At 39.3% G+C, this 24,621-nt stretch overlaps 1 protein-coding gene across 1 annotated transcript in view; it reads right to left on the bottom strand.

The window, feature by feature from the left end:
• Positions 1 to 2,418: 2,418 nt before the first annotated feature.
• Positions 2,419 to 24,621, bottom strand: part of SPMIP2 (sperm microtubule inner protein 2) — an 85,502-nt gene continuing 63,299 nt past the window's right edge. Inside the window, exons 3-4 of the mRNA XM_090290163.1 lie at positions 23,530 to 23,588; positions 2,419 to 2,614 (exon numbers count right to left, since the gene is read on the bottom strand). Coding sequence (XP_090146289.1) covers positions 2,419 to 2,614; positions 23,530 to 23,588 — 255 coding nt within the window. The remainder of the gene's footprint in view (positions 2,615 to 23,529; positions 23,589 to 24,621) is intronic.

The raw sequence follows: 24,621 nt of genomic DNA, 5'->3' as shown, positions 1-24,621 counted from the left end.
ATAAATGTATACAAGAATGATACATACTGTTAAATACCATAAATTGCATTTTAGAAGTACTTCAATTATGTTCCAAACTTAGGTTTATAAGTAAAAATCCAAACCCAAGAACCTGAATATATAAAATATTCCCATTTTGATCCATCTATCTTGATGAGAAAACGTGATGTTATGTATAGCATTATGCTTCTAAGATTTCCCCCAAATCGCTCAGTACCACTGACAATTTTTTCCTTTTTTGAGGCTGTTTTCAGTGCATGGTTCTGAATCCTCAAGCATAACAATGGAAAATGTCCTGGCATTTCTGATTAGTATAGTAATAGTAGCCTCTCAGTGGTGGCTAGTGTGAGACTTTAAACACATTGTGTTCATTAGCACCCTTGCTTCAAGTTATTTTCATTGAAGAGGATTTATATTAAATGAGGGGAGGCTTGTGTACTTATTTATATATTATCCGTAAGAATCCTATGGGATGGTAAAAAAAAAAAAATGACTTGGGAAACAAGTTTCTAATATATCTCTGGATACTTAGAAGAAAGCCTAGTTGACAAAAAAGAGAGAGAGAGAGAGAGAGGTTATTTTGAATGATACAGTATTTTGTTGATCTCTGGAAGGGAAGAGATGTGACCAAGTGATCAGTTACTCTCACCAACAATGAATTAAACTGACCCAATGTACTGAGAATGACAGAACATCACTTACCTGGGATTCCTGTCAGAAACACAACACCCGAATCTACTCATGAGAAAATAACAGGTTCTACAGAACTGCAATACCTGCCTAGTCAGGGGCACTGGCCTCTTTTCCCTTAGTTTGCCAAAAAATAAAAATAAAATAAAGTGACAACAGCCAACACACAATAATAGCCATTGGTGTGACTGAATCAAAATTATACCTATTTTTTGACATATTGGCAAAAAATATGAAATCTTTTTTGATGTGCCACAGAATTTTAGTAATTCGTTTATGTGTGCCATGAAATGAAAACAGCTGACTAGACAATAATTTTGTATCAATGTTAGATTTCCTAAATCTTATTGTACTATGGTTCTGTGAGAGAACATCCTTGTTCTTAGGAAATACACTCTGAAATATTTAGGGATAAAGGAGCTTCATACCCGTAACTTACCCTCAAATGGTTTTGAAGAAAATAAATTTGTGTGTGTGTGTGTATTTGCACACACATATAGAAAGACCATTAAAGCAAATTAACAACTAATTATTCTGGGTGAAGAATGTATCAGGAGTTCACTTTCTACTGTTCTTCAGTGCCTCTGCAAATTTGAAATAATTTCAAAATGAATTCTTAACAGATTTTTTAAATGCACAATTTTTTTTTTTTTTTACTTTAAAAAGTTCTATAGAGGGTTGCTCAGTTGATTTTAGCGAATGATAGAAGGAGGACTTTGGGATCATTTAAGCCATGATCACTCCAGTCCTACACAAAAGTAGTTGAGAGATGGAAAGTAACGAATCCAAGCCTCTTCTGCACACACTATAGTAAATCATCTCATTTGGATTCAGACCACATAAGAGTATCAGCAGCTGAACTGCTCCCTTTTTCAATACAACGTGTCCCTGGGGTCAGGACCTACCAAGGAGGACTTCTATAGCTCCCTCACAGAGCGTTTCCAATAGATATAATTAATTGCTAATGAATCAGATTTCTGGCGACAGAGGGTAAGCAATATTCTACGTAGCTGGCAAGACTCAGCAGAGTAAGGAGACTCTCTTCATGTACAGAACACGAGTCTGAATGTATCCCAGCTCTTCTAGTACCTGTTCTATCGTGGAAATTTGTTGTCATACTGGAAACACTAGATAACTACAATGTGCATTTTGCTGTGGGATTATGCAAAAGAATCTTCGGAAATAGTTGTTGATTTGAATATATACTCTTATGCATTCTTTGCTTGATTCCCATGATAACTCTACAAAATATTCATGACAGATACTAATATCCCCATTTTACTTATTTTTTTAAAAACCCATATAGGGAAATTATACAGCTTGCTCAAGATTCCATAGATAGTGATGGGAAAAACTTGAACTGGTACATTCTCACTCGGCTAGGCAGTCTGTAAGGGTTTGGAGAAGGTTTAAAGATTTACCTCCATTTCACAGACTTGTTTCTCGGGTATTGGAAATCAAGGGGATGGTATTTCTCCGGGTTAAACCATATGATCAATGAACAGTTGTAAAGACTGAACTCCACAACCTCTTGCTTCAGCTATAAAATGGGAGTAATACCCACCTAGCCACAGCATAGACATTACTGTGGAAATCCAATATAAATTACAAAACGTTCTGATGGTTAAAGGAGCTATAAAACACGAGTAGCAGCACTGCTGCTGAACAGCATTCTCTGATGTGCACATTGAGAGCTTGATGTTTTGTCTGACTCAGAAAAGCAGGCAATCATACCTCTTCCTTTTTCGGTGGTTTTGGCAGCTCAGGTGGTCGGGCAGCCCCTGGCAGAGCTGCCTTACTCTGTCTAACGAGGGAGGCCCCTTTGGAATTTCTTTGGCTGGTGTCCTCATAATCGCCCATATTCCAGGCAATTCGACCACGGCTGAATCTTCCTAGCATATCCATAATATAAGGTTTCGGTTGCCTGCAACAGGAACAAATCGGTTCTTAAATTGGAAGGACCTACAAACAAGGCCATCTGTTTTCAAATGGTTGAGATTTGTCTGTTTCCCTTGTGATTGGAGGTGATTTCTAGCCACAAGGCTTGGGAAAGCTAATGTCCTGAGCTACCGGCCAGTGTTCTGAGACGTTTCCAGACTGCCCACTCACTTCACTGGCCATCGAGCTGCTGGAGATGGGGAACCACCTCCCCAGATGAACTCTAGGAACCTGCTCCATGCCTTCGCCCCTGTGCTGTGACTGCCCCCACCCCGTGTCCTACAGGCCAAGCATGCAAGGCTCTGAGAAGTGGGAGGTGAAATGCTCAGGCTGAGACTTCATGAGCCTCACAAGTTCTGCAGGACATGGTTCACCTGTGCTGAGATCTCAGGGGAATTCAGGGAAACGCCAGCTTTGTGATTCCAGGCTCTGGCTTTGGACAGCGTGTTAGAAGAATGATCTAGGCTTTATTCTCTTTCCCCAGGGAAATCCTTGTCTAGGTTCCAACACCCCTAAATTAGAATATTATTCAGGGACTGCCTTCCCATTAGAAAGGACCAGTTCAGAGGGGAAAAAGACAAAAAGGATAGGAGGATAAGGGTTTGCCATCTCATTTGGAAGGCTATTGTCACCAGAGAGCCTCTTGAGGCTTCTTACCCACCCCCCGGCTACCTGGACGTTCAGATCCCCTTCACCACTGCATATTTCCCTTCCTAGAATCTGAGTTCCATGGGTCCCCAAGTCCTCTGCATCAAGATTTGTGGCAGGTCTGCATCGCTCTCTCTCACTAGGAACACACACACACAGCTCTGCCCAACACAGTGTGCGGCAGAGGAGACGGCAACATGCAGCCATGTTCCTGCTGTCATAGAGCTTTCGTACCAGTGAGGCATACGGGCAATAAAATCAGTCAAATATTTGAGAACTACCGTGAAGGAAATTAAATCAAGATAAGAAACAGAAAATGCGGGGCATCCTGTTCTTGAGGGGAAGCAAGAGAGGGGAGGTAACACTTTAGCCGAGAGAGAGCTGAGTAAAGAAAGGCCTCGGATCCTCAAGGTGCACAGGGTCAGGCACTGCCTCCCACTCCCTGGAATCACAGAAGCCCTGCCTGGGGCAGCCCTCCCGGCACACCCTCCCCTGCCGCTCCTCAGCCTTCAGAGTCAAGTTCCAACTGTAGCAGAACACACAGGGGTGTTTGTTGTTGCTGTTTGCTTTTTGTCTGTTTTCTCTCTTTTTTTTAAATGGTCTGGTCTGCTCTCCAGCCCGGGGAGACACACACACACACACACACACACACACACACGCACACACACACGCAAGCACGCACACACACACACCCTCCCTCCCCCCACCGCCCCCACAGCCCTGCTCTGTGAGCTCAGAAGGAGCTGGGCTTTCAGGCCTTCAGACTTTTGCTTCAACCTTTCTTTCTGCTGGTGACGCCCTCCCTCCCTTCCTGACAAACTGCAGCCAAGGCTTGAAACAGCACCATTTCTGTGAAGACTTTCCTTGTTCCTGTCAGGCAGCACGTTTTCTCTTTCTACAGCACATTCATTTGAATTCTTTTGTAGAAACTTTGAGAACATACTTAAATTTCCAGGGCAGCAGGCTCTCTCCTCCAAACTCAGTGCTCCTTGAAGAGCCCAGAATGTGTCTCATTCATCATCAGCTCCAGCACCCATTAACCTGCCTGACACATAGTCCACACTCAACTACTCTGTGATGGATGGAGTAAGGAGGGAAGGAGGAAGGGAGACATCAGGACCGATTTTCTTTTTATAAATGTTTAAAATTTTGTTCAATTACAGTTTGAAGAGCACAGATCGGTTATTTTGTAATGTCCCTCAATTTGGGTTTATTTTGTTTCTTCTTGATTAGATTCAGGTTTGACATCTTCAAGCAAGAACAATACAGGATGGCCATGGTGTGACTTGTCCCAGTTCTGGTAATGTTCACGCAGGTCACTTGATTAAGGTAGTGTCTGCCAGGCTTCTCCCTTGTAAAATTACTTTTCCCTTTTGTTATTAGTATCTTGTGAGAAAGTACTTTGAAACTGTGTCAAAATATCATCCTACATCAAATTTTCAATTCATTCATTTATTTCATTGTATCAGTAGGGATTCGTGGTTTCCTGCTTTAATCAGTGGGCTATTATCCATTTATAATGTTCATTTTCATGCTCAAGTTGCCTTAGATTTGGCTAGTGGGAGCCCTTTCAATCTGGCTTCTGTGTTCTTTTGACGTGTCCTCATCATTCTTGGAGCATATCCTTATTTTTTAGCACAAAAAATGTTTCCAGTTTCATCTTTCCCTTCCCTGGCCCTGGGATAATCCATTTTTCAAAGGAACCCTAGTTGCTTTTATTGGAAAATGGTATTAAGAACTCAAGATCCGAGTGCCAGGCATATCACTGTCATGCAGCAATCTCAGACGCCATTACACACAGTTCATCAGAGGGTTCATTCTCGTTTTCTTATTTGTAACTGTTTTCTATAGTGGGAAACGTGGCTCTCATTCTCTGTACGTGTTTCCTTATTTAACCATGCTTTTTGTCTATAACAGATCTCCCATTGCTACCACCCCCTTTCCTTATTTCTCATATCCTTTCATCTACATTTCTCTTGGGAGAATCTTTTATTCTTTTTGCTTCTTTACCATTAGTAGTCCTAAGAATTCCCTGCAATTCTCATCTCTTGGTACACTACCACCCTCCTCCAAACTAGGCAGGCTATAGCATTTACATACAAGGATCCAATTAACATCAACATACTGATGTTTAAAATCTTTACTTTCAGCTCCACAATCTAAACATAAATTCCCAGCTTCTTACTGAACATAATGCCAGGGTATCTCATCGCTAATAATAACTTCTAGCATTTATTGAGATATAGGAGGTTCCAGACACTATGCTACTTGCTTCATATGTGTTACCTCTAATCTTCAAAATAATCCCATATGATAGGTATCATTTCCTAGTTTTTGCATCTGAAATTAAATTGAAAGAGGCATTTATCCAAGATCAAACAGTTTAAAAGCAGTAAATCTAGGGTTTGAATTCAGAATTGTCTGATTTGATCCTTATGCAATTACTTCATCTGTAAAATGGAGGTAACAAGATGATAATACCTACTCTTTATGGGGACTAAATGAGCTAATATTATAAAACACTAAAAACAGTATCTGGCTCATAGTAAGAATTCAATATATGTTGAGTATGTTGTCATCTCCCCATCACACTGCTTCCTCTCCTTCCTGCCCCCAAATGCCCTCTCCTTTCTCTATTTCCTATTTTAGGTAATGACCTAAGCATATACCCAGCCTCTCAAGAGACGTATTAGAATTCCTTTTGACTGTTACGTCTGCTCCATCCCCTCCACATGTAGTTGTTTGCCAGATCTCACTGAGTCTCTTTCCCAACTGTCCACCATCACTCATTTAGGCTCCCATCGTTGCAATTATCCCAACATCTCTCAATTTGTCTTCCTTCCTTCAGTCTCTTCTCTGCTCCATCCATTCAGCAAGCAGTTTTATACACCTGTTACACAGTAGGTATTCTTCTAACACACACGTTTAGTATATCACTTCATTAGTTAGAAATTTTAAAACAGCCGATTCCCTATAGAACTAAGCAAGCACAAGGCCTTTGGTATGGATTTAAAACATTTCGCAATCTGGCGCCTGTACTGCAATTTCCATCATACCCCCAAACCGGTATCCTATGCTTTAGCCACAGCAGACTACGGGCCATTTCCTAAAAACATCACAAAGGTTCGCTTCTCCAGGCCTTGGCTTAAGTGATGTGAATCCTGTGGCTGAAATGCCTTTCCTGGCTCCACCTCCAAGCTCTCCTTTTGATTTCCCACTCAGCTGAAAATCGCAGGTCATGTTACGTCTCCCACCAAGCATTCTTGAATGCTACCGGAACTTCAACACTGGGCCCGAGCAGCGACCCCAGTGTCCCCGACAGTGCATTGTTCATACCTACGGCACCTACTGTTGACATGTGCATGCTCGCCCTCAGAAAATCTGTGAGTAAAGGGAAGGGTCCATGTCTTACTTTTGTTCAGTGTCTAGCAGAGTTCCTGAGCATAGACAACGTTTCTGTTTTGCTTCCTTCTATGATGATACAAAAGAAATGTGTGGTGACCTCCAGCGAGACTGGGAGGACACCTGATGGAGGATTTGGAGTGAAGTAGAACTGATTTTAAATTCACACACTTCTTTTGCTGCTTGAATTTGTAAAACTGTGAGCATGAATTATTTTTTACCGTAAAACATGTCCACATTCTCCTTAAAAACGCTTGGTTATTTGGGTGATGGCCGAAATTTTCCCAGCAGCCTGGACAGCGGAGAAATGGGGTGAGACGCTCAAACAGACGTGCGCGCTAAGGTAGGAAATGCCTGGCTGGACCTTGCTTATATAACCGTCTACAGCCAATGAGACTAACCTGACTTTCATTTTGGCACTTCTGCCAGAGAAAATACTGTGGACAGCTGAAGAGGGGACCTGTTGGGGGTGGGGGGTGCTCTGCTTGGTCTTCTGGGTTCCTGCCTTTTTGTGACTCTGGACCTACAGGAGACCTTGGGGCGGCCACTTTGATTTATGACCAAAAATTCAAGAAACTCTCAGTGTGTTGGCGAAAGAACCGGCTAGAATTAATGTTTACTTAAATCGATTAAAGGAGCTGGTTATTCTGGAGACTGACCACCCAGCATCAGTCTTGCGCAAGAGCAGACCTTTTTCTACTGTTTTGACGTCTTCTGAGTTCCCTCTGGTTGACTAAAAATAGTTCTAATAAGTGGTCAAATGACCGTCTTTGGGATTCCAAAGTTAAAGAAACAAATCACTAACTGTGTAAGTTCCAGGGAGTTAGTCTGGTTATTTACTTGAGTCTCAAATAGAGAAATATGGGGAAACGTCCCCTAAGGCCTCCAGCATTTCCCTTGTAGCCTCATAAAGTGATGTAACTCTGGGTATTTCTAGCCTGCGAAGAGGACTGTTACTGTATCTACACTGTGACTTAAAGCGTGACTACCTGTCTTCTTAGCACGCTAGTTCCCTTAAATGTTTGCTTTCGTTGATTTCTGCTCCTTCCATTTCCAGAAGTACTCAAAAGCCATTGATAGCACAAGGAAATTTTTGAGAAACACATTTAGAAACCATTTGGCAGGATCTGTGCTTTCTGAGAGAACAGCCCTTCTCTCCCTGTTATTTTCTCTTTAGAACATTTGCAGAAAAACAAGGTCCCTGTTTTTCAAAGAGCTTTCTGCATTTATGGTGAGTCTACACCTAAAGTCAGAATCTGCCAAGGAATTAAAGCCCTAATGAGGGCTTTGAAGATGTTTTTAATGGAATTTTTGTTTTCTGAATTGACCTTCTACATTGATGGAGTGGGTATTTCTATGATACAGGCAGTTACATATGTAGTATGATTTCAGAGGCACCAAATGCCTCAGAAAATACTCCCTTCCACCCTCCCTTGCTGCTGCCTTTTACTCTACAACCAGAGACCAGACCTGCAGTGTCCACAGCCAGGGAGAGGTACTCTAAGGTGTTCTGACCTGGCCCTTTTCTAGGGAACATATTTTGAAGGGGTAGTACCACAAAGGAGGGCCTGAGGAAATTGGGTTGCTGCAGGTTGGTTTTAGCCATATCATCATAAATCCAACCTTATCTCTTATACATTGATCTTCCTTCCCTCCCTGCCCTTATAAAATCATATGCAATGAAGTTGTCATGTTTTCAAAAGAGTTTCATTTTAATGCTCTGGGATAGCTTTTTTTTTAATTCTAAATTAACAGTTGTCATGGAGATGACTAAAATCATGAAATTGTCTAGATATTTCCTATTTGGACAAACCAAAGAGGTGTACAACTAAATTTAGCAATTATCAGTAGAGAAAAATTTTAATGCTAATGGAATTTATCCTAGGTTAGTTGTTTCCCAGGAGATTTTTGGTGAGTAAAAAGAGACAGAGGCTTACAAAAGAAGCTAATTTTTAATAAATGGTATTCAGAGTTTATAGGGATTTATCAGAAGGCATGTGTCATGCTTCCTTGTTTACTTTTCAGTCTTCAGGATGCTGGGAAAATTGAGGTTCTACCTCTGAGATGTAACTTAAGCTGTTCAAGATAAGGGTTCAAAATTAGGACAATATTTGAGGACATTTATATCCTCAAATGTCCAGAAGCTACTTATATTATTGATCCTGTCTTTGGACAAGAGTCTTAGCCAGAGTGTATTGAGCATACATCTGTTATGTGTCATTCAATGTCGCCGGGAGACCGCACAGAAAGCCAGTGGTCTGTATAAGATAGATCCACGACAAACGGACCAAGATATTAGTGTATGAATAAACAATCGTTCATTTCCTGCTATGCCTATAAATCAGTGACATGGCTACTAAGAGCTAATTTGATTGCAATCAACTCCCAAGGTTAACCATTCATGATAAAATGGATAACATTTTACACCTGCATGAATGTTTTATTCTTGTTTAGTAGTTCCATCCTTCCCAAAAGAGCAAAAATGCCTATGAGCAGTTTTACATCATTAACAATTCAAAATCAATTTTATTAAATGGGTCTGTGTTATCTATAGACACTATTTTTGCAGAAGTAGATAGAATTACTTCAATCTATAAGCACGATTGTGCGAGTCACATTAAGAAACATTACTGTCCCAAGAATAAAAGTTAAATTGCTTCCAAAAGAAGTGTTTGGGAAAACACAAGAGGAGTCTTTCCAAATTGCCAACATAGTTACTGCAGACACAAGAACATTGCCTGACAGAAAAAGGTAACTAAGGGTAAGACTATTTATTTTTCCTTTAAGTAGAAAAAGCCTGGCCTGGCTGTAGCTGATTAATCCAGGACAATTGGGTTGGAAGCGTGAGACCGAAAGACGCTCATCTGGTGGTCCCTGTAGCTGAGTTCCCACTATGGAGCGCTCTGCCAGGTGGGCAGAGGAGGACTGACCTACCGATATCCATCTCCCCTCTTTGGATCACCTGTGGATGGCACTCAGGGCCCGAGCTGCACCTGAGCTCGGCTGCTTTCATCACTATTTTCTCTTAGCATCCCTTCTTTCTTCTGCACCACTCAAGTCACATCAAGCTACATTCCAGCTGAAACCGATGCTGAAATACCCTACGAGGCTCCCATAGATAGGCATCTACGGCTGCCAACCCGTGCTACACAGCAATCTGGACAACGCTCCCCTGGCCCCAGGGCATGGCTGGGTTACCAGACAGTCCCCAGAATTCTCCCAGATGGCTATACCGGTTCTCTGACCCCTCAGGCTCTGGGAAGTCTCAGCCATCACTTTTACTCTTTCATAGTCACAATTGAGACCTATGAGGAACTGTTTACTCCACCATCCCTTGTGATAGTTAAAGAAAAAATAATAATCCAGGAAGGGATTGTCACCCAAAGAAACTACTTGTACTTAAATCTTTGTCTTAAGGCCTGCTTCTGGGAGAACACAATCCAGTCACAACCAGCACTCAGTTTAACCTGTTCATTCCTGTTAGAGTTTGTCCAGAGCATTGATCACCATTTGATGTGATCTCCTTCCCTCATTTGCTCCCTTGTCTTTTGTCCTCCCAGGGGAACATCCTTTGTCCTCCCATTGGAACGCCAGCTCCATGAGGGCAAGAACCTTTTCTGTTCAGCTCACCAATGTGTCCCAGAATCTAGCACCTAGAACAGTGCCTGGCACAGAGTAGATGCTTAGTATATATTTGTTGAGTGAATAAATAAAAGCTAGAGACTTTCCTCAAGCAAGAATGCTGATTAGCCCTGACTAGTGTGGCTCAGTGAACTGAGTGCCAGCCTGCGAACTGCAAGGTCGCCAGTTTGATTCAGGGTCAGGGCACATGTCTGGGTTGCAGGCTGGGTCCCTGGTTGGGGGCTTGTGAGAGGCAACCAATCTATGTATCTCGCACGTTAATGTTTCTCTCCCTCTCTTTCCCCCTCTCTGCCCCTCTCTCTAAATAAAACAAAAAAAAATTTTTTTTTGAAGAGTGCCGATTAGCCGGAGGAATTATGATCAGCAGGCAGCAAACGCCAGTGGATAATTTTCAATGGTCAGAAAGAGAAGCTCGATTTGGAAACACCTTTTGAGATGAACTTTTCCCACAGCCACAGTTTACAGACTTTCATGGAGGTCTCCTGATTTGCACTGCGCTTCTAACAAGCTGTTAGAATAGGTGAAATCAGAGTTAGGTTTTTGTATCCAATATTCATTCAAAGACGTTACACTACCTAAGAACACAGCTATCCCACCACTGGTTCAAAGCTGAAGCACAGTTCAGAGATTTCCCAACAGTTTTAGAGACTTTAAAAAGGACATCTTGTTCATAAAATAACTATTGAGAGAATGAAATGGAAATGATCTCCCACAGTCAGATTTTGTCATTTGAAAATCTGTAACAAGTCCTGGGCATTTTGTTCTGACTGCCCTTTCTCGAACGTGATGGAGGCCAAAGGAAATGGCAGAGTTTATTCAAACATAAATGCCACCTGACTCCATCACCAGAATGTCTGACTATAAGGTTACTGTAGCCAAAACCTTGGTTACAGCTCACCAGACCGATGGGATCCTCTAACCAAACTCCTCTGCTCCCCTGAGAAGGCGTGGACAAAGGATGATAAAACAAGCTCACGTCTGTGGTGTTTGGTGAAAGAAACAAAATTAGGGAATCACATGGGTCAATGTACACTCACCTAATAGCTTATACCGTCCCTCCTACATAAGATTTCATGCTGGGATGGTAATCTTAAATCTTTACAGTGTCCTTAATCACAAAGAAATGAGCCTCTTATAGTTACTAAACTTGATTTCTCTGTAATGCAAGAAAACATACTCTTCCAATAAAGAAAAGTGTTCCTAACTATGAAGAGGAAATAAAGGTGTTGACTATTTGTTCACCAGTTAGCTGGAGAATTCAATTCACTCTACTCCCCTGAGCACTCTCATTAAACAATAATTATTTAATTATTTAATTAAAAAAATTTCTTTTTTTTGCCATTTTTATTTTTTAAAAACTTTGGGAGGTGATATTTGGTAATTAATATATTTTTTATTTGTTTCATCTGTACTATTAGTTATATAATATTGCATAAGGATGTAATATTGCTAATTCTATTGCAGATTCAAACTATGGTGTTTGATCACCACTACTCTCCTTGAGCTATTTTGTCTATTTTATAACATGCTCCCAAATACTGAGTCCTTTGCTCTGTACACTGTGACTGTTGAATAAAAATAAGATTAATCTACCAAAAAAAGAAAGAAAGAAAGATAGACCCACTCTTGGATTTTCTTCTAGAAGGAGAGCATTGCAGGTTTAAGCCGTTCTGTAAAATTACACACATCATATGCTTCAGACCTCTGATTGTGATTATTTTGGTTCACCTTACTGCTTTTATTTCATAGAAAACACAAGCACCCTATTTGAAAGGCTTGTTAAATTGTCTAGCACTATGTTGAAGTAAAGAATTAACTGAAACAAGCGAGACCTCCTCAGATTACCTGAAGTGAACACTTCTGTGTTACTTTGCCAAATTGTCTTCCCTGAGCTCCAGAATGTGAAAACTGCTGTCCTTGCCACCGTGGTGTCGTCACCAGCACTTACCAGTCGCCCTCATGGGCGCCAGCTGGCTTCCTGTGACGGGAGTTATACAATCTGAATCAAACATGTCATTTTCCTGTGCAGAATAACATAATCCAAAAGGTTCTTGCTGCCAAGAGTTTGTCAATGATGCAGAAATAGAGAGGTGTTTACTAAGACTTCCATTCGGCATTTTTAAATGATGGATACAAAGTGATTGTCACTCATGCACATAGCCTCAGGGGCAGCTGTCCAAAATCGTACCAGGAATGCGGGGGTGTTAGACCGTCTAAGGTCACTTGTGAGGAATGTTGGAGGCAATTCCCGCTGTTGCCAGAGATATGAGAGAGTCTGTGTAAGGCCTCCAGAAGTTCTGACAGTCTCCACAGCTCAGGGCTTCTGAAGGTTCATGCAGGTGCTTCCTGGGCATTGCTTGCTTATTTGTGTGCGTGTCAGGAAACAACAAACGGAAGAAAGGCGAGCTGCATTGATTTCTGCAGCTTGGCAACAAGGCAGGTGAAGGTTAGTTGGGAGACTATCACAGTATTGATTTAACTTAGCTTTGGGACGAGCTTACCTATCCAAATGGTACATCTTGACCTTCAAACTAAAGATAAAGTTGATACAGTTTAAGTTATTTGGAAATCTAATATACACAAAAGAGTTTAAAGATTCCTAGGTACTCATTACTCAATTTCAAACATTATCAATTTATAGCCAATCTTATTTAATTTCTTTCCTACTTACTAATCCTCCTTTCTGGGAAAACTAAAAAATATAAACCTTTTTTAACATAATCACAATGTCATTTTTTCTCTTTAAATATACTAATTTCACCAAATATTCAGACTTCAAAATTCTCTTTTTCTCATAAATGCTATGATTTTTAAAGTTTGAGACAGAATCCAAATAAGCTTCATGTCTTGCAGTTGGTTAAGTCTTTCAAGTTTCTTTTGATTCATAAGTTTTCTTTCATCTTTTTCCTTTCTTTCTCCTCTTCCTCTTCTTCCTCCTTGTCTTTCTCATCATTATTTGTTGAAGAAACAAATTCTGTTTCATGAAAATTTTGTTCCCATTTGTTCTATAAAATTTCCCACAATACATTTTTCTGACAACACCTCCATATTGTCATTTAGCATTTTCTGCTGTCTTCTTACTTCCTCTATACTATTAGTTGAATTTAGAGGCCTGATTCAAGTTAGGTTTTGGGGGCAAGACTACTCTCTGATTTGCTAGGGCAGCCATAACCCAGGACCACTGACTGGGAGGCTTACACAGCATTTTTTTCACAGTTCTGGAGGCCAGCAGTCCAAGATCAAGTTGTTGTCAGGGTTGGTTTCTTCTGAAGCCACTCTCCTTAGATAGCCATCTTCTCCGTGTGTCTTTATGTGGTCATTCCTCTGTGTGCGTCTCTGTTCAAATCCTCATAAGGACACCAGTCATATGGGTTTGGAGGCCACCCGAATTACCTCACTTTAATTACCTCTTTGAAGAACCTTTTTCTAAATATAGTTACTTTCTGAGGTACTGGGGCCTAGGACTTCAACATATGAATTTTGGGAGGACACAATTTAGCTCATAACAACTAGTTTCCAAGAGGTACACCACGGGATGGGGCAAAAGTAGGTTTAGAGTTGTGAGTAAGTGAAACACAAAGTTTATTCTTATATTAGTTATTGCATTATTTTCCATATGAACAATTGTAAATGTACTTTTGCCCCACCCTGTAATATCTAATTGTTTCTCTTCTTCTGGTTTTGGCAGCCACTGATGATTGGTGCCTAGATGCATTAACTTATTAGCATTTGCAAAATGGTTATGTCTGAATTCCTTTATCTCTCCTTTATGTGTTAGCTGGATTACTTTGATCCTTTTAAAGCCACCTCACCTTCCATTTGGTTTGCAGTGGTACACTTTGTAGTGGAAAGGCAGAATTAATATTTGATTCCTTCCTTTTATTTACTCGTTTTCAAAATAAGTTGGTTCATGGGAATTCTCCGATGTGACCAGTTTGTCGTGGTTTTTCAGGTGCCATTATGAACTCGTGACTGTTCATGTATATATTATATATGTAGGGAGGTGTCTATGAATTCATTGCAGTTACCACTCTTTTCTTCAAGCTGTCTTTTTTTTTTTTTTTTGGCCAGTGGGAGTCTTCAAGTTTGGCCTCTAAGTCCCTTAGACAGGACAGTAGTCATTTTGGATAGCTTCCTCGCCTGGTATGGCAGAACGTACTAGGCTCACGTTTTCCATGTCCTTCTCCAAATACACAATCAAGCATTTCTCCAAGCCAACTCCTTTCAGTAGACAGGGTTTTTGAAGAGTAGAATCAAGTACTGGTGAAGCTCACAGAACCACGCTTGTCCATAATTTGGATGGAATAAAGAACACGGCACTGTGAGCAACGCTGACAAATTTTCCCAAAAGTGCCAGCGTCGCTCCCAGCGACTTTTTTTTTCCCCAATGGCTATAAATGTAATAACAATAGAATAATTCATATTTTATGTTTTGTTCTCTCTTTTTGTACCTCAGGTTATATATTGATATAATTTTTTCTCATGTTGATCTAAATTTCGAATTACGCATGGCACTCAAAGGGTTAAAAGATAAAGTGATGAGGTACTTATAAAGTCAGCTGTGGTTTAATGTCACAGCCTGACCTCTGTACCTTCAGACCTTCTCTGTGTTGGATTCATGCTGGGGATTTCACATATCTCGACTTCATTCTCAAGACAACGCCATGTGGTAGCTATTAACATTCTCCTTTTTACCCCTGACACTGAGGTGCAGAGAGCTCTCCATTTTATAAAATAAGGGAATTCACCCAACTACATCCAACTCCAAAGTCTTGTTTATAGGGCCTTCCAGTTACGAAAATCTGAAACTATCAGCAGTCTTAAAAGAAAAAGTAAGAAAAATAATTATGAAACACAGATGATAGTAAGTAACATGCATTAAATGGAATGGATGGCTATTATTTTATTGTTTCATCTGGCAATATACATATTAGCTAAGTGATATTCTCAGCCTTTTGTTTGGTAATATAAGGATGTTTGAAATTGCCATGCTCAGGACATGTTTGTGACTTTATAAAATTGAACAGATAATAGAAAATAAAAAACAACCCAAATACTTGTAACATAAGTTTTTGTTTGTTTATTTGTTTATTTTTTGTATTCTTTTCAGTACATGAACTCTATTTACCTGAGCCTAAAATTTTAACTCATCTGTTTTTTTTGTTTTTTGCTTTAGTTTGCAGTCCGTGCTTGGATTTCATTGCCATAAACCATTTTGTTGGGTCCAGCATCTGCTCTGTCGGTAACCCCGGTCTGAAACAGACTCCAATAGCTGCAGTTCTGTTGTGCGAAATGGTGAGAAATTATACATGATAGGCCAGCCGACTGACAGTGTCTCTTTCTAAGCCACTTTGACGTCAGTTTATTCCCTCAGCTATACAGAGGAGAATGCTTGGTGAAGGGCCGCGTTCTGGAATGGACTGAAATTTTCCCCATCTGGGCAAGTGATAGCCTAGGAAGTTTTTTTCATAAGAATACGAGCACTGTCTCTTCCTTTAGTTAATTTTTCTCTCAAAAACAGTAGCTTTTCTAAAACTGTTGCATCTTATCCTTTGGCTATAGGTGGTCCATCCTGAGATAAGTAATGTTCATTCATTCAACAGCAAACATTTCTGTGCCTCCTACAATTAAATTAGCAAGCATATGTTAGGCGATTTCTGTCGCTTCTCCTTTGATAGGATATAAGGGAGCAGGAACTGGATCTGCCTTGCTCACCCCTCAAACTCCAGGCCGAGCATGGTACATGGCACATAGTTGGAAACTGGGAATTTATCAAATGGATACTTGGGTGCCAACTATCTGTGTGGCACTCCAGAGTGATGTGGGAGCTCTGTGCTGACCTGACTGTGCCTGCAGTATCCTGAGAGTCCTCTTCCCTCCCCACCCAGCTGAAGAAAAGACAAGGGTGGGAGGAGACTTGGGGGAAGGAGATGAGAAGCTAGTTTTTAAGTAACAGCCTTGAAGGGCAAAGTGGGAGGCAGGCTGCTGACCTCAGAAATTGCAAAACTTGACTACGTATTGCTTATGGAAATCCATCCCCTGTGCCAAGAACTATGGCCTTAATCATAGAAAGCTGTCGAGATTTATGGATGTTTTGAGGAAAACAACTCCAAGAAAAAAGCATGCATTTATGTACCAATATATTTTAAATTGTGGCTGTCGTTAAATCTGTGCTAGTTTAACAACAGGCTTTGGCAGCAGGATTTCATTATGGAATAAAACAGGCAATTTTCTACACACCACCTAACTAGGGCCAAACGCAAGCACACCTTACACCTTTCTGCAGACACAGAAAGCCCTGTTTATTCAGGTCAATGAATAATTCTTTAGTGCTAAACGTCCCAGTTTTAAACAGAAGCTTTTTCCAACTTAGGAGTCCTTAACTATGAAAATTATGGTTGACTATGGCTATTTCTTCCATTTTATAATTCTTATGTTTGTCAAAATAAAATGATTGCACATTGTACATAATGTAGTGCTAATTTTTTCAATTTTAATGAAACAGTTTAGGTTCATGTACATAATACATGCAAGTAGTAATAAAATGTTTTGATATTCCCTGTTCCCTACATGGAGACATTCCTGGTTCTTCCCTTTATTCCACCTTGGGAATTCCCTTTGCCTGTCACCTTTGTTGTGACTCTTGTTTCCTCCATCAAAATTTCTTTCTCTTCTTTCCATTTATCCCCCCGCCCCCCGTCTTGCTAGATAATACTCTAGTTGCTTCCTAAAAAAATGTGCTTTAAGGTGCCTTTTTTTTTTTTTTTTTTTTTTTTAGGAAATTCATTTCTGAACATGCCTTTTTTTCCCCCGTACCACCTGATGCTTTGGCTGGTTATAGTATTATAGGTTGAAAGTCACTCTCTGTCAGACGTGACAGCTGTTGCCCCCTGCTTCCTAGAGTCCAGTATTGCTGTACAGATAATGAACTATGATGTTTCGGTGATTCCTGATCCTTTGTCAATATCCTGGTTTTTCTTTGGAGGGCTTTAGAATTGTCTCTTCATCCTAGTATAGTGAAGTGTCATTATGATGTACCTTGATGTCGTTTTTTAAAATTTGCTTTGATGGAGACTTTCAGTCTGGAAATTCATGTTATCCCTGCTGAGAAAGTTTTTGTAGTATTTATAACCTTTTGTTTTCTCTGATCTCTTACGAGTTAGATATTAGACTATTTTAATTTTAATCCATTTTAATTTTCATACTTTTCCTTTTATTTTTTTCTGTCTCTTGGACATTTTGTTATAGTTTTAGGAGATTAACTCAGCTATATAGTATGAAACTTCTAACCTCTATTGCATCTCTGTACTGATTGGTTTTAGCTAACAGCACAATATAAATCTTAATTGACACATTTAGCTACATTATTTTAATGTACTTCATTTACTTAACTAAAAGGTAACATTTATTAATAGAGTGGCCTGACTTTCTCAGGCTAGTTTCAGTTTAGTCTGTTGTTCTTGTGAGCATTTCAATTATCTTCCTGTTTTACTCTCCAGAATGTCCTATTTTAGATGGTAAATAATATGGTCACACTATTTGCTGAGTACTTAGTATGTACCAAGTGCTGTATGTGTAAGAGCTCATCTATACAACAAACCAGTGGAGTAGATTCTGTTGCCATCATTTTAAAGGTTGGGAAACGGAGGCATAAATAGCTTAAGTAATTTTCCAAGGTATCACAGCTAATAGATAGTGAAGCTGGAAAGTTTGGCTTCTGAGACCTTGCTCTTAATCTCGGTATTGACACTGCTTCATAACTGCTTACAATGCCCTGGTTGGGGAGATATTAGATTGTTTCTGACTTTGTATTACTGCAAACACTTTGGGGCTTCCCTTTAGCTAAACTTTTGGGCATCTTTTATGTTATTTCTTTGGAAAAGATAAATTCCTAGTGAAACCAGCTTTCTTGATTCAGCAGTCTTCCACCCATGACGTACTGGGCACTTCTTGACAATGGTTGCTCACTAACAAATCTTATGATATGTAAAGGCAGACAAGAAAGCAGATCGGAAGAGCAGACCCTCTAAAAAGAGCTGTGTTGTAGTTAATTCTGACCTTTTAAAACTCATGTTGCTCTTCTCTTCTGTGGCTGACATCTGGGTTCCTTGTCCTTAATTTGGAGTTTACACCCCCATTTAATAACAAGGGCAAATCACAGGAACTTGAAGTGTTCTTTAAGACATTATTCTTAAGACAAATCTGTAAATCAGCAAATAAGTGGCAAATACCTCAAGCTTCTAATTGGCAAAGAGGCAAATTTGTTGTGACATTAGATCAGAGGCATGTCAGCAGCTCCTTTCCGGAATGATGTTTGCCCGTGAATAATTTTGTTGGTTTCATAATCTCAGGATCTCTTTCATTGCATGGATAAAAAGTTCACCCAAGTAGGCAGCCAGAGATTTTTCTAAACTGTTCTTTCCAAAACTAGCTTAAATGTGATCTCTCTTTGGAAGTCATCATGACTTGAACTCCTTCAGCTTCTCCAGCTTGAATGATACCCGTATGTGCTATTACGACAAGAACTGGAATTGCAAATATGATTTGAATGCCCCATTTTTGCCAGGCACTGTGTTAAGGAAAAAAAGAGAAAGAAAACAAGGTATTTTCACAACCCACCATTTTCAGTAATGGTGTGTAGCTTCTGCAGAATTCACTCAAATCTTCAAACAAAACAGAAAGCCCGATCGATTCACTGAAGTACGTTCTGTAGTGACCTCTTCTAATTTGACTGTGAACTGTTTTCCCATTTCCTATCTGTGCTTTTTATTCTTCTTATTCAAATTAGAAATATTGTAGGTATTTATTGGAAAACACCCAATTGCAAACCAAAGAGATTTATGAAAATGAGTTAATCATCAGGTCTCATTATCTAGGGAAACTTACGTTATTTAAAACAAGAGGATACTTCTTTTTAAAATATATATATATATTATTGCTTATGCTATTACTGTTGTTCCAGTTTTTCCCCCTTTGTTTCCCTCTACCCAGCACCCCCTCATTCCTTCAGGCAATCCCCACACTGTTGTCCATGTCCCATGGGTCATGCATATATGTTCTTTGACTTCTCTATTCCCTATGTTGTACTTTACAACCCTTGGCTATTCTGTAACTACCTATTTGTACTTCTTAATCCCTTCACCTTTTTTGCCCGTCTCCTTGAGCCCCTCCCATCTGGCAACCATAAAAACGTTCTCTGTATCTCTGATTCTGTTTCTGTTCTGCTTGTTCGTTTATTTACTTATTTATTTTTTAGATTTAATTGTTGATAGCTATGTATTTATTGCCATTTTATTGTTCATATTTTTGATATTCTTCTTCATTTTAAAGACCCTTGAACACTTTATATAATACTGGTTTAGTGGTGATGAACTCCTTTAGGTTTTTCCTGTTTGGGAAGCTCTTTTTTTTGCCCTTTGATTCTAAATGATATCTTTGCTGGTAGAATAACCTTGGTTGTAGGTCCTTGCTTTTCATCACTTCGAATATTTCTTGCCAGTCCCTTCTAGCCTGCAAAGTTTCTTTTGTCTCCTCATTTTGGCAGCTTCTCTGTGTTTGTTTCTAAGTATTAGGTAGGTCTGCTGTGTCTCCCAGGTTTGGTAGAGTGGCCTAATGTAGTAGGTGTCCTGTAGGGTCCAGTGGCACAGCCTCCCGTACTTCCCAAGCTTGATGCTCAAGGTTGCTCAATGTGTGTGCTGTGTGCTGTGTGCACCCTCCTTAAAACAAGAGGATGTTTCAATTCAGAAGAAAGAAGTTAACCCACACCCGGTTGATGTAATCATTCTCCATCAATGGAGAATGGATTAATTGTACCGAAATCTTCTATTTACATATGTGTGTCCTGAAAGTCTCTGAGCTGCTTGAGAGTAGGGACTCTCCTTATTAATTTTTAAAGTTCTGAGCACCTGGCATGTAGCACATCTTTATTTTATGTTTGTTGAAGTATACATTTACTGGTGTTTAGGATGCAGTAAATTGCATAACATGCCATTGATTTAATAGAAGGTTTATATGGGCACCACATTTGTATACTACATTTGTAAACAACTGTTATAAAACACATCCTCATTTCAAGAAAATTCAAATTCAAAATGTATGCTTCCGAGTGGAGGAAATCCTCTAATTGTCCTTTACTGGACTCTCAATCTCAAAAACACTGTGCACTTGGCTCCATTATGTCAGCAGACACAAATTCTTTAGTGATAGTTATATTAACACAAATCACCCTACTCTTCCTATGGTGCTTTTTCTGAGATCACTGACAATTTCCACATATTTATATGTTACTGTTTTCTTGGGTTTCCATTCCCTTGTAATAAACCCTCCTCTTTAAAATTCTTCAATAACTTTTTATAGCCTTCTTTTGTCCTAAGGGGCCTACCATTGGATTCTTTCCTCCTTCAGTGGCTCTCATGCACCTTGTCCTCAATGTGGGTAGCACCCCCTCCAAGGCCAGGTCCCCATCTTTTCTCAGTCTTCACTAGTGGTATTCAACCCTGGTCGCACTCAGAACCACCTGGTGAGTCCTTTAAGACCATCCAAGCCCAGATCCCAACACATATTAATGGAATCAGTCAACTAGGACTGAAATGTTAGCTCTGTGATCCTTGATTGTGTAACTTAACCTCTGAAATTCAATTAAGATGATGTTAAAATCTGCTTCATCACAATACTACATACATTCTAACTTCCCATCATTATAGCAATTTTTTTCCGTGTATTTAAAGCCTGTGTTTCTTTGAAAGCTCACTCAAATCCTTCTTCCTTCCCACAGACCTCCATAATCACTATTTATTTTGGCTCGTTTGCAAAGCACACAGAAAACTGAAGACAGTCCTGTTAAAAGTAAAACAATTTCCTAGCTGATCTTCCTATTACTGTTCTTGTCACCTTTCAAACCATTCTCCACATAGCATTCAAGCATTCCATTGTCTTATAAGAAAACTGAATCATGTTGCCTCTTATTTTGAATCGTCTAAATTCTCCTTGTTCTTAGATTAAAATCCAAATTCTCTATTGAATCTGGACAGGACCCAGGTTCTAGAAAATCTAACCCTCATCTTGCTGTCCTCCCATGGCTTTCTATAGTTGCATGGTCCTGATTTGGTGCACCCTTTCCTACTGCAGGGCTTGCACGTGCTGTTTCCTCTGCCAGGGAAGAGCTCATACTCACCTTTTCGAAGTTAGCCCGGTACACACTTCTCTGATCATCAGTCTAGTTAGGTGCCCCTAGTAAAACCTCTTTATACCCTATAAATGCCATTATAAATGCCCTTCGTAATGAGATGTTTTATCATAAAATGGATAGAATAGGGAAGAATATAAACTTTTTCTTGATATACCTCTTATATTGTTTGATTTGTTGCAATAGCATGAATTATATTTGTCATTAAAAAATATTTAAAAGCATGAAACACAGTATAATGCTCTTTTAAAAAATCATTTAGTTTTTTTATGTCTCTCTCCTCCTCTAGAACAAGTTCCAAGAAGGGCATAGACTGGGCCTGTTTTGTTCACCACTGTGGTCACAGAATCTAACATTGCTTTAAACACAGGACGTGCTAAATGTAGTGAGTGATGACTACTTACTGAGAAGGATGGAACATGAAAATTAATTGAGAGGCTAAGCACTAACCTTGCTCAGGGAAGGGATAGCCCTCAATTGCACTTAGAGATTGCAAGGGGGTGGGGCACACCGGGGCCTGCTCCAGTCAGACTCCTATTCAGGAGCATCTTCCCAGCCTTTTAAGCAGTGGAATGTGCTTAAAGTCTCTAGAGGGAGGCAGCATCTAGGTTATTGACACCTGAACTAGTTACAAGGAGGACCCGAGCCAGAGGCTACTGATGAGTCCAGGGGGTCATCAATACACTAAGGTTATTTTTAACTTTTCTAATTATAATTCTCTAGTCATAATTGCCTTCATTATTAATTTGTCACTCAACATATGCAACTTGGTTTTGTTATTTTTCTTCATACATATCTATATATAAATATCCAGTTTTCTAATTGAATCTACAATCCCCAAAGTACAAGGTCTTTTTCATAAACGCTTTGAATCCTTGTGACACAGTACAAGCCATATCATATTCCCTAGAAATGAATGTTGCCAGTGTTCTTTCATCCATGGGAAATGTTCCAAACTTCAGTATTTCTCAGACTCTTTCTAATAATTTTTGTACGTTTAAATAAATGCAGCAAATTTTCACACTTATCAATGCTGCTTTCTTTGATTTTTCAGCGGCCTTTAATGTTTTGGGTGGGGATTGGAAATACTTGAGAGGAGGTTTGTAGGGTTGCAATATTATTTGAACAAAGTGGGAGAGTGTAATTAGAACATGTGTTTTGCATGAAATAAATTGTAACTATTTCTCTATGGTTTTAAACCTGGGATATGCTTTATATATAAGATACAGGAATTGCCCAATGAGATCTTTTGTTTTCCTGAGATTGTATTGCAGTAACTAAGACTTTTGACATGGGGGTTGAGGGTCTGCCTCTTTTTGGTGCAGTTTATGTTGTTGCGGTATAGCAGAAAGAGACAAAAATCCACTATTTTTGCACATACTAATGCTGTATCCTTCAACTATGACAAATGAGGTGAAATAGGCTCCAGAAAACCCTTGCTTCCAAAAAGCTAAGGCCAACGAAGACATTTCCAAATCTGCAGTCTTTTAAGAGCAGTACTGATTTATTCCCTCCCCTCTTAGGAATCTGAATTATATGTTACATCTAGATGACAAACCTAGATTTGCTCTTTTCCTGTAATTTAACATACCTTGAGCCAGACATGTTTAATTTAGGTTAGAGGCTGCCTTAAGATAACGTGAATTCAAGCCATTGTGTGACTTCAGTAGGATTACGTTTATTAACCAAGATTGCCCTTTATGATGGTTTCTAGGCCAACAGCATGAAATGAACTATTTTTTGAAACCAAAAACAATTATATTGTTGTTTTCCATTGAAAGAAGTATTTATATAGTTGAAGCTACCCTACTCATTCCGTTGCTATTCTTAATTGCTGCAGGCTAGTTTTCTTTTTCTCCCTTGTATTTTATGCTTGCTTTGCCCATTTCTTCCTCTTAATTAAAATCTATAGATAGTGAAAATTTTGTGTTTATTAGGAATAAAAAGAGAAATAAGTGGTAATATACTTAAAGTATTTTTTAATCACCCCTTTTACAAATACAAATGTATTCATATGTGCTTACCATGGGTTTTGGTATCTGTGGCTTATTTCATCAATAGCAGCTCGACTTATTTCATTATACTGTAAAAGGAAAAAAATTAATGTACCCTAATTCCAAGTTAAATAGGCATCAATATGTCTAAGGGTCTACATTCCTAATAGAAAGAGAAGCCAGGGTGGGCAATTAAACAGGAAATACTACATTCAGTTAAAAGAAGGGGGCTTTTTTATTCTTTTTTTTCCCATTTATTTATCTATTTTTATAAAAGTACTGCACCATTCAAATTCTTTGAATAAGTACACATTCAAAACAAATAACTAAAATCATGGTAATACCACCCTTGCTTTTGAGAAGAAAACAGAGATCATCAGTTGTCTCATTTATAGTTGGGCATAATTTTTCCTAAATTAAGTTAAATTTACATTATGAAGATTCACCTTATCAAAACTATCTTTTATTTTCTTTTTCCGGTTAAAGTTTACATTGAATATTAGTGTGTATCAGTGTCAGGTATACAGCACAGTGGTTAGACAATCACATATTTTACAAAGTGTTCCCCCTGATCTTTCCTTCACCCACCTGGCATTATACATACTTTTTGCAGTATTATTGCGTACACTTCCTATGCTGTGTTTCACGTCCCCATGACTGTTTTGTAACAACCAATGTGTACGTCTTAGTCCCTTGGCCTTTTTCACACCGTCCCTCCAGTCCCCTCCCCTCTGGCAACCATCAGTCATGAATTGAGGGAAAAAAAGAACAAGAACTAAAATAAATATGACCCTATATGCTTTACTTCCTGTAAAAGGACAGATACTGAGTGGCAAGAAGAGTGTCGTCAGTGATCTCTGGGCTCCTTTCTCTCTTTATGATTCCATGTCTAAATAAACAGGCCTTCAAAACCACTACTAATCATTTAGACTCAAACTGCTTAGGTCTTTTCACTTTACCTTCATGGAACTAGAAAATGTGGTGGTAATAATATAGGAAAGAGCTGGATTATACATAGATAGCTGTGATAAAGTGTAGATCTGAAAACTCTCAGAAAGCATAATTTGGAATATTGATAAAATATTTGGCAGCTGAGAAGAACCAGTTCTCACATTAAAATAT

Source organism: Furipterus horrens, unplaced genomic scaffold, assembly GCF_987537825.1.
Source record: "Furipterus horrens unplaced genomic scaffold, mFurHor1.1.pri manual_scaffold_10, whole genome shotgun sequence".
In the NCBI taxonomy this organism is placed as follows: Eukaryota; Metazoa; Chordata; class Mammalia; order Chiroptera; family Furipteridae; genus Furipterus; species Furipterus horrens.
This window is presented reverse-complemented; position numbering and strand designations above follow the sequence as displayed.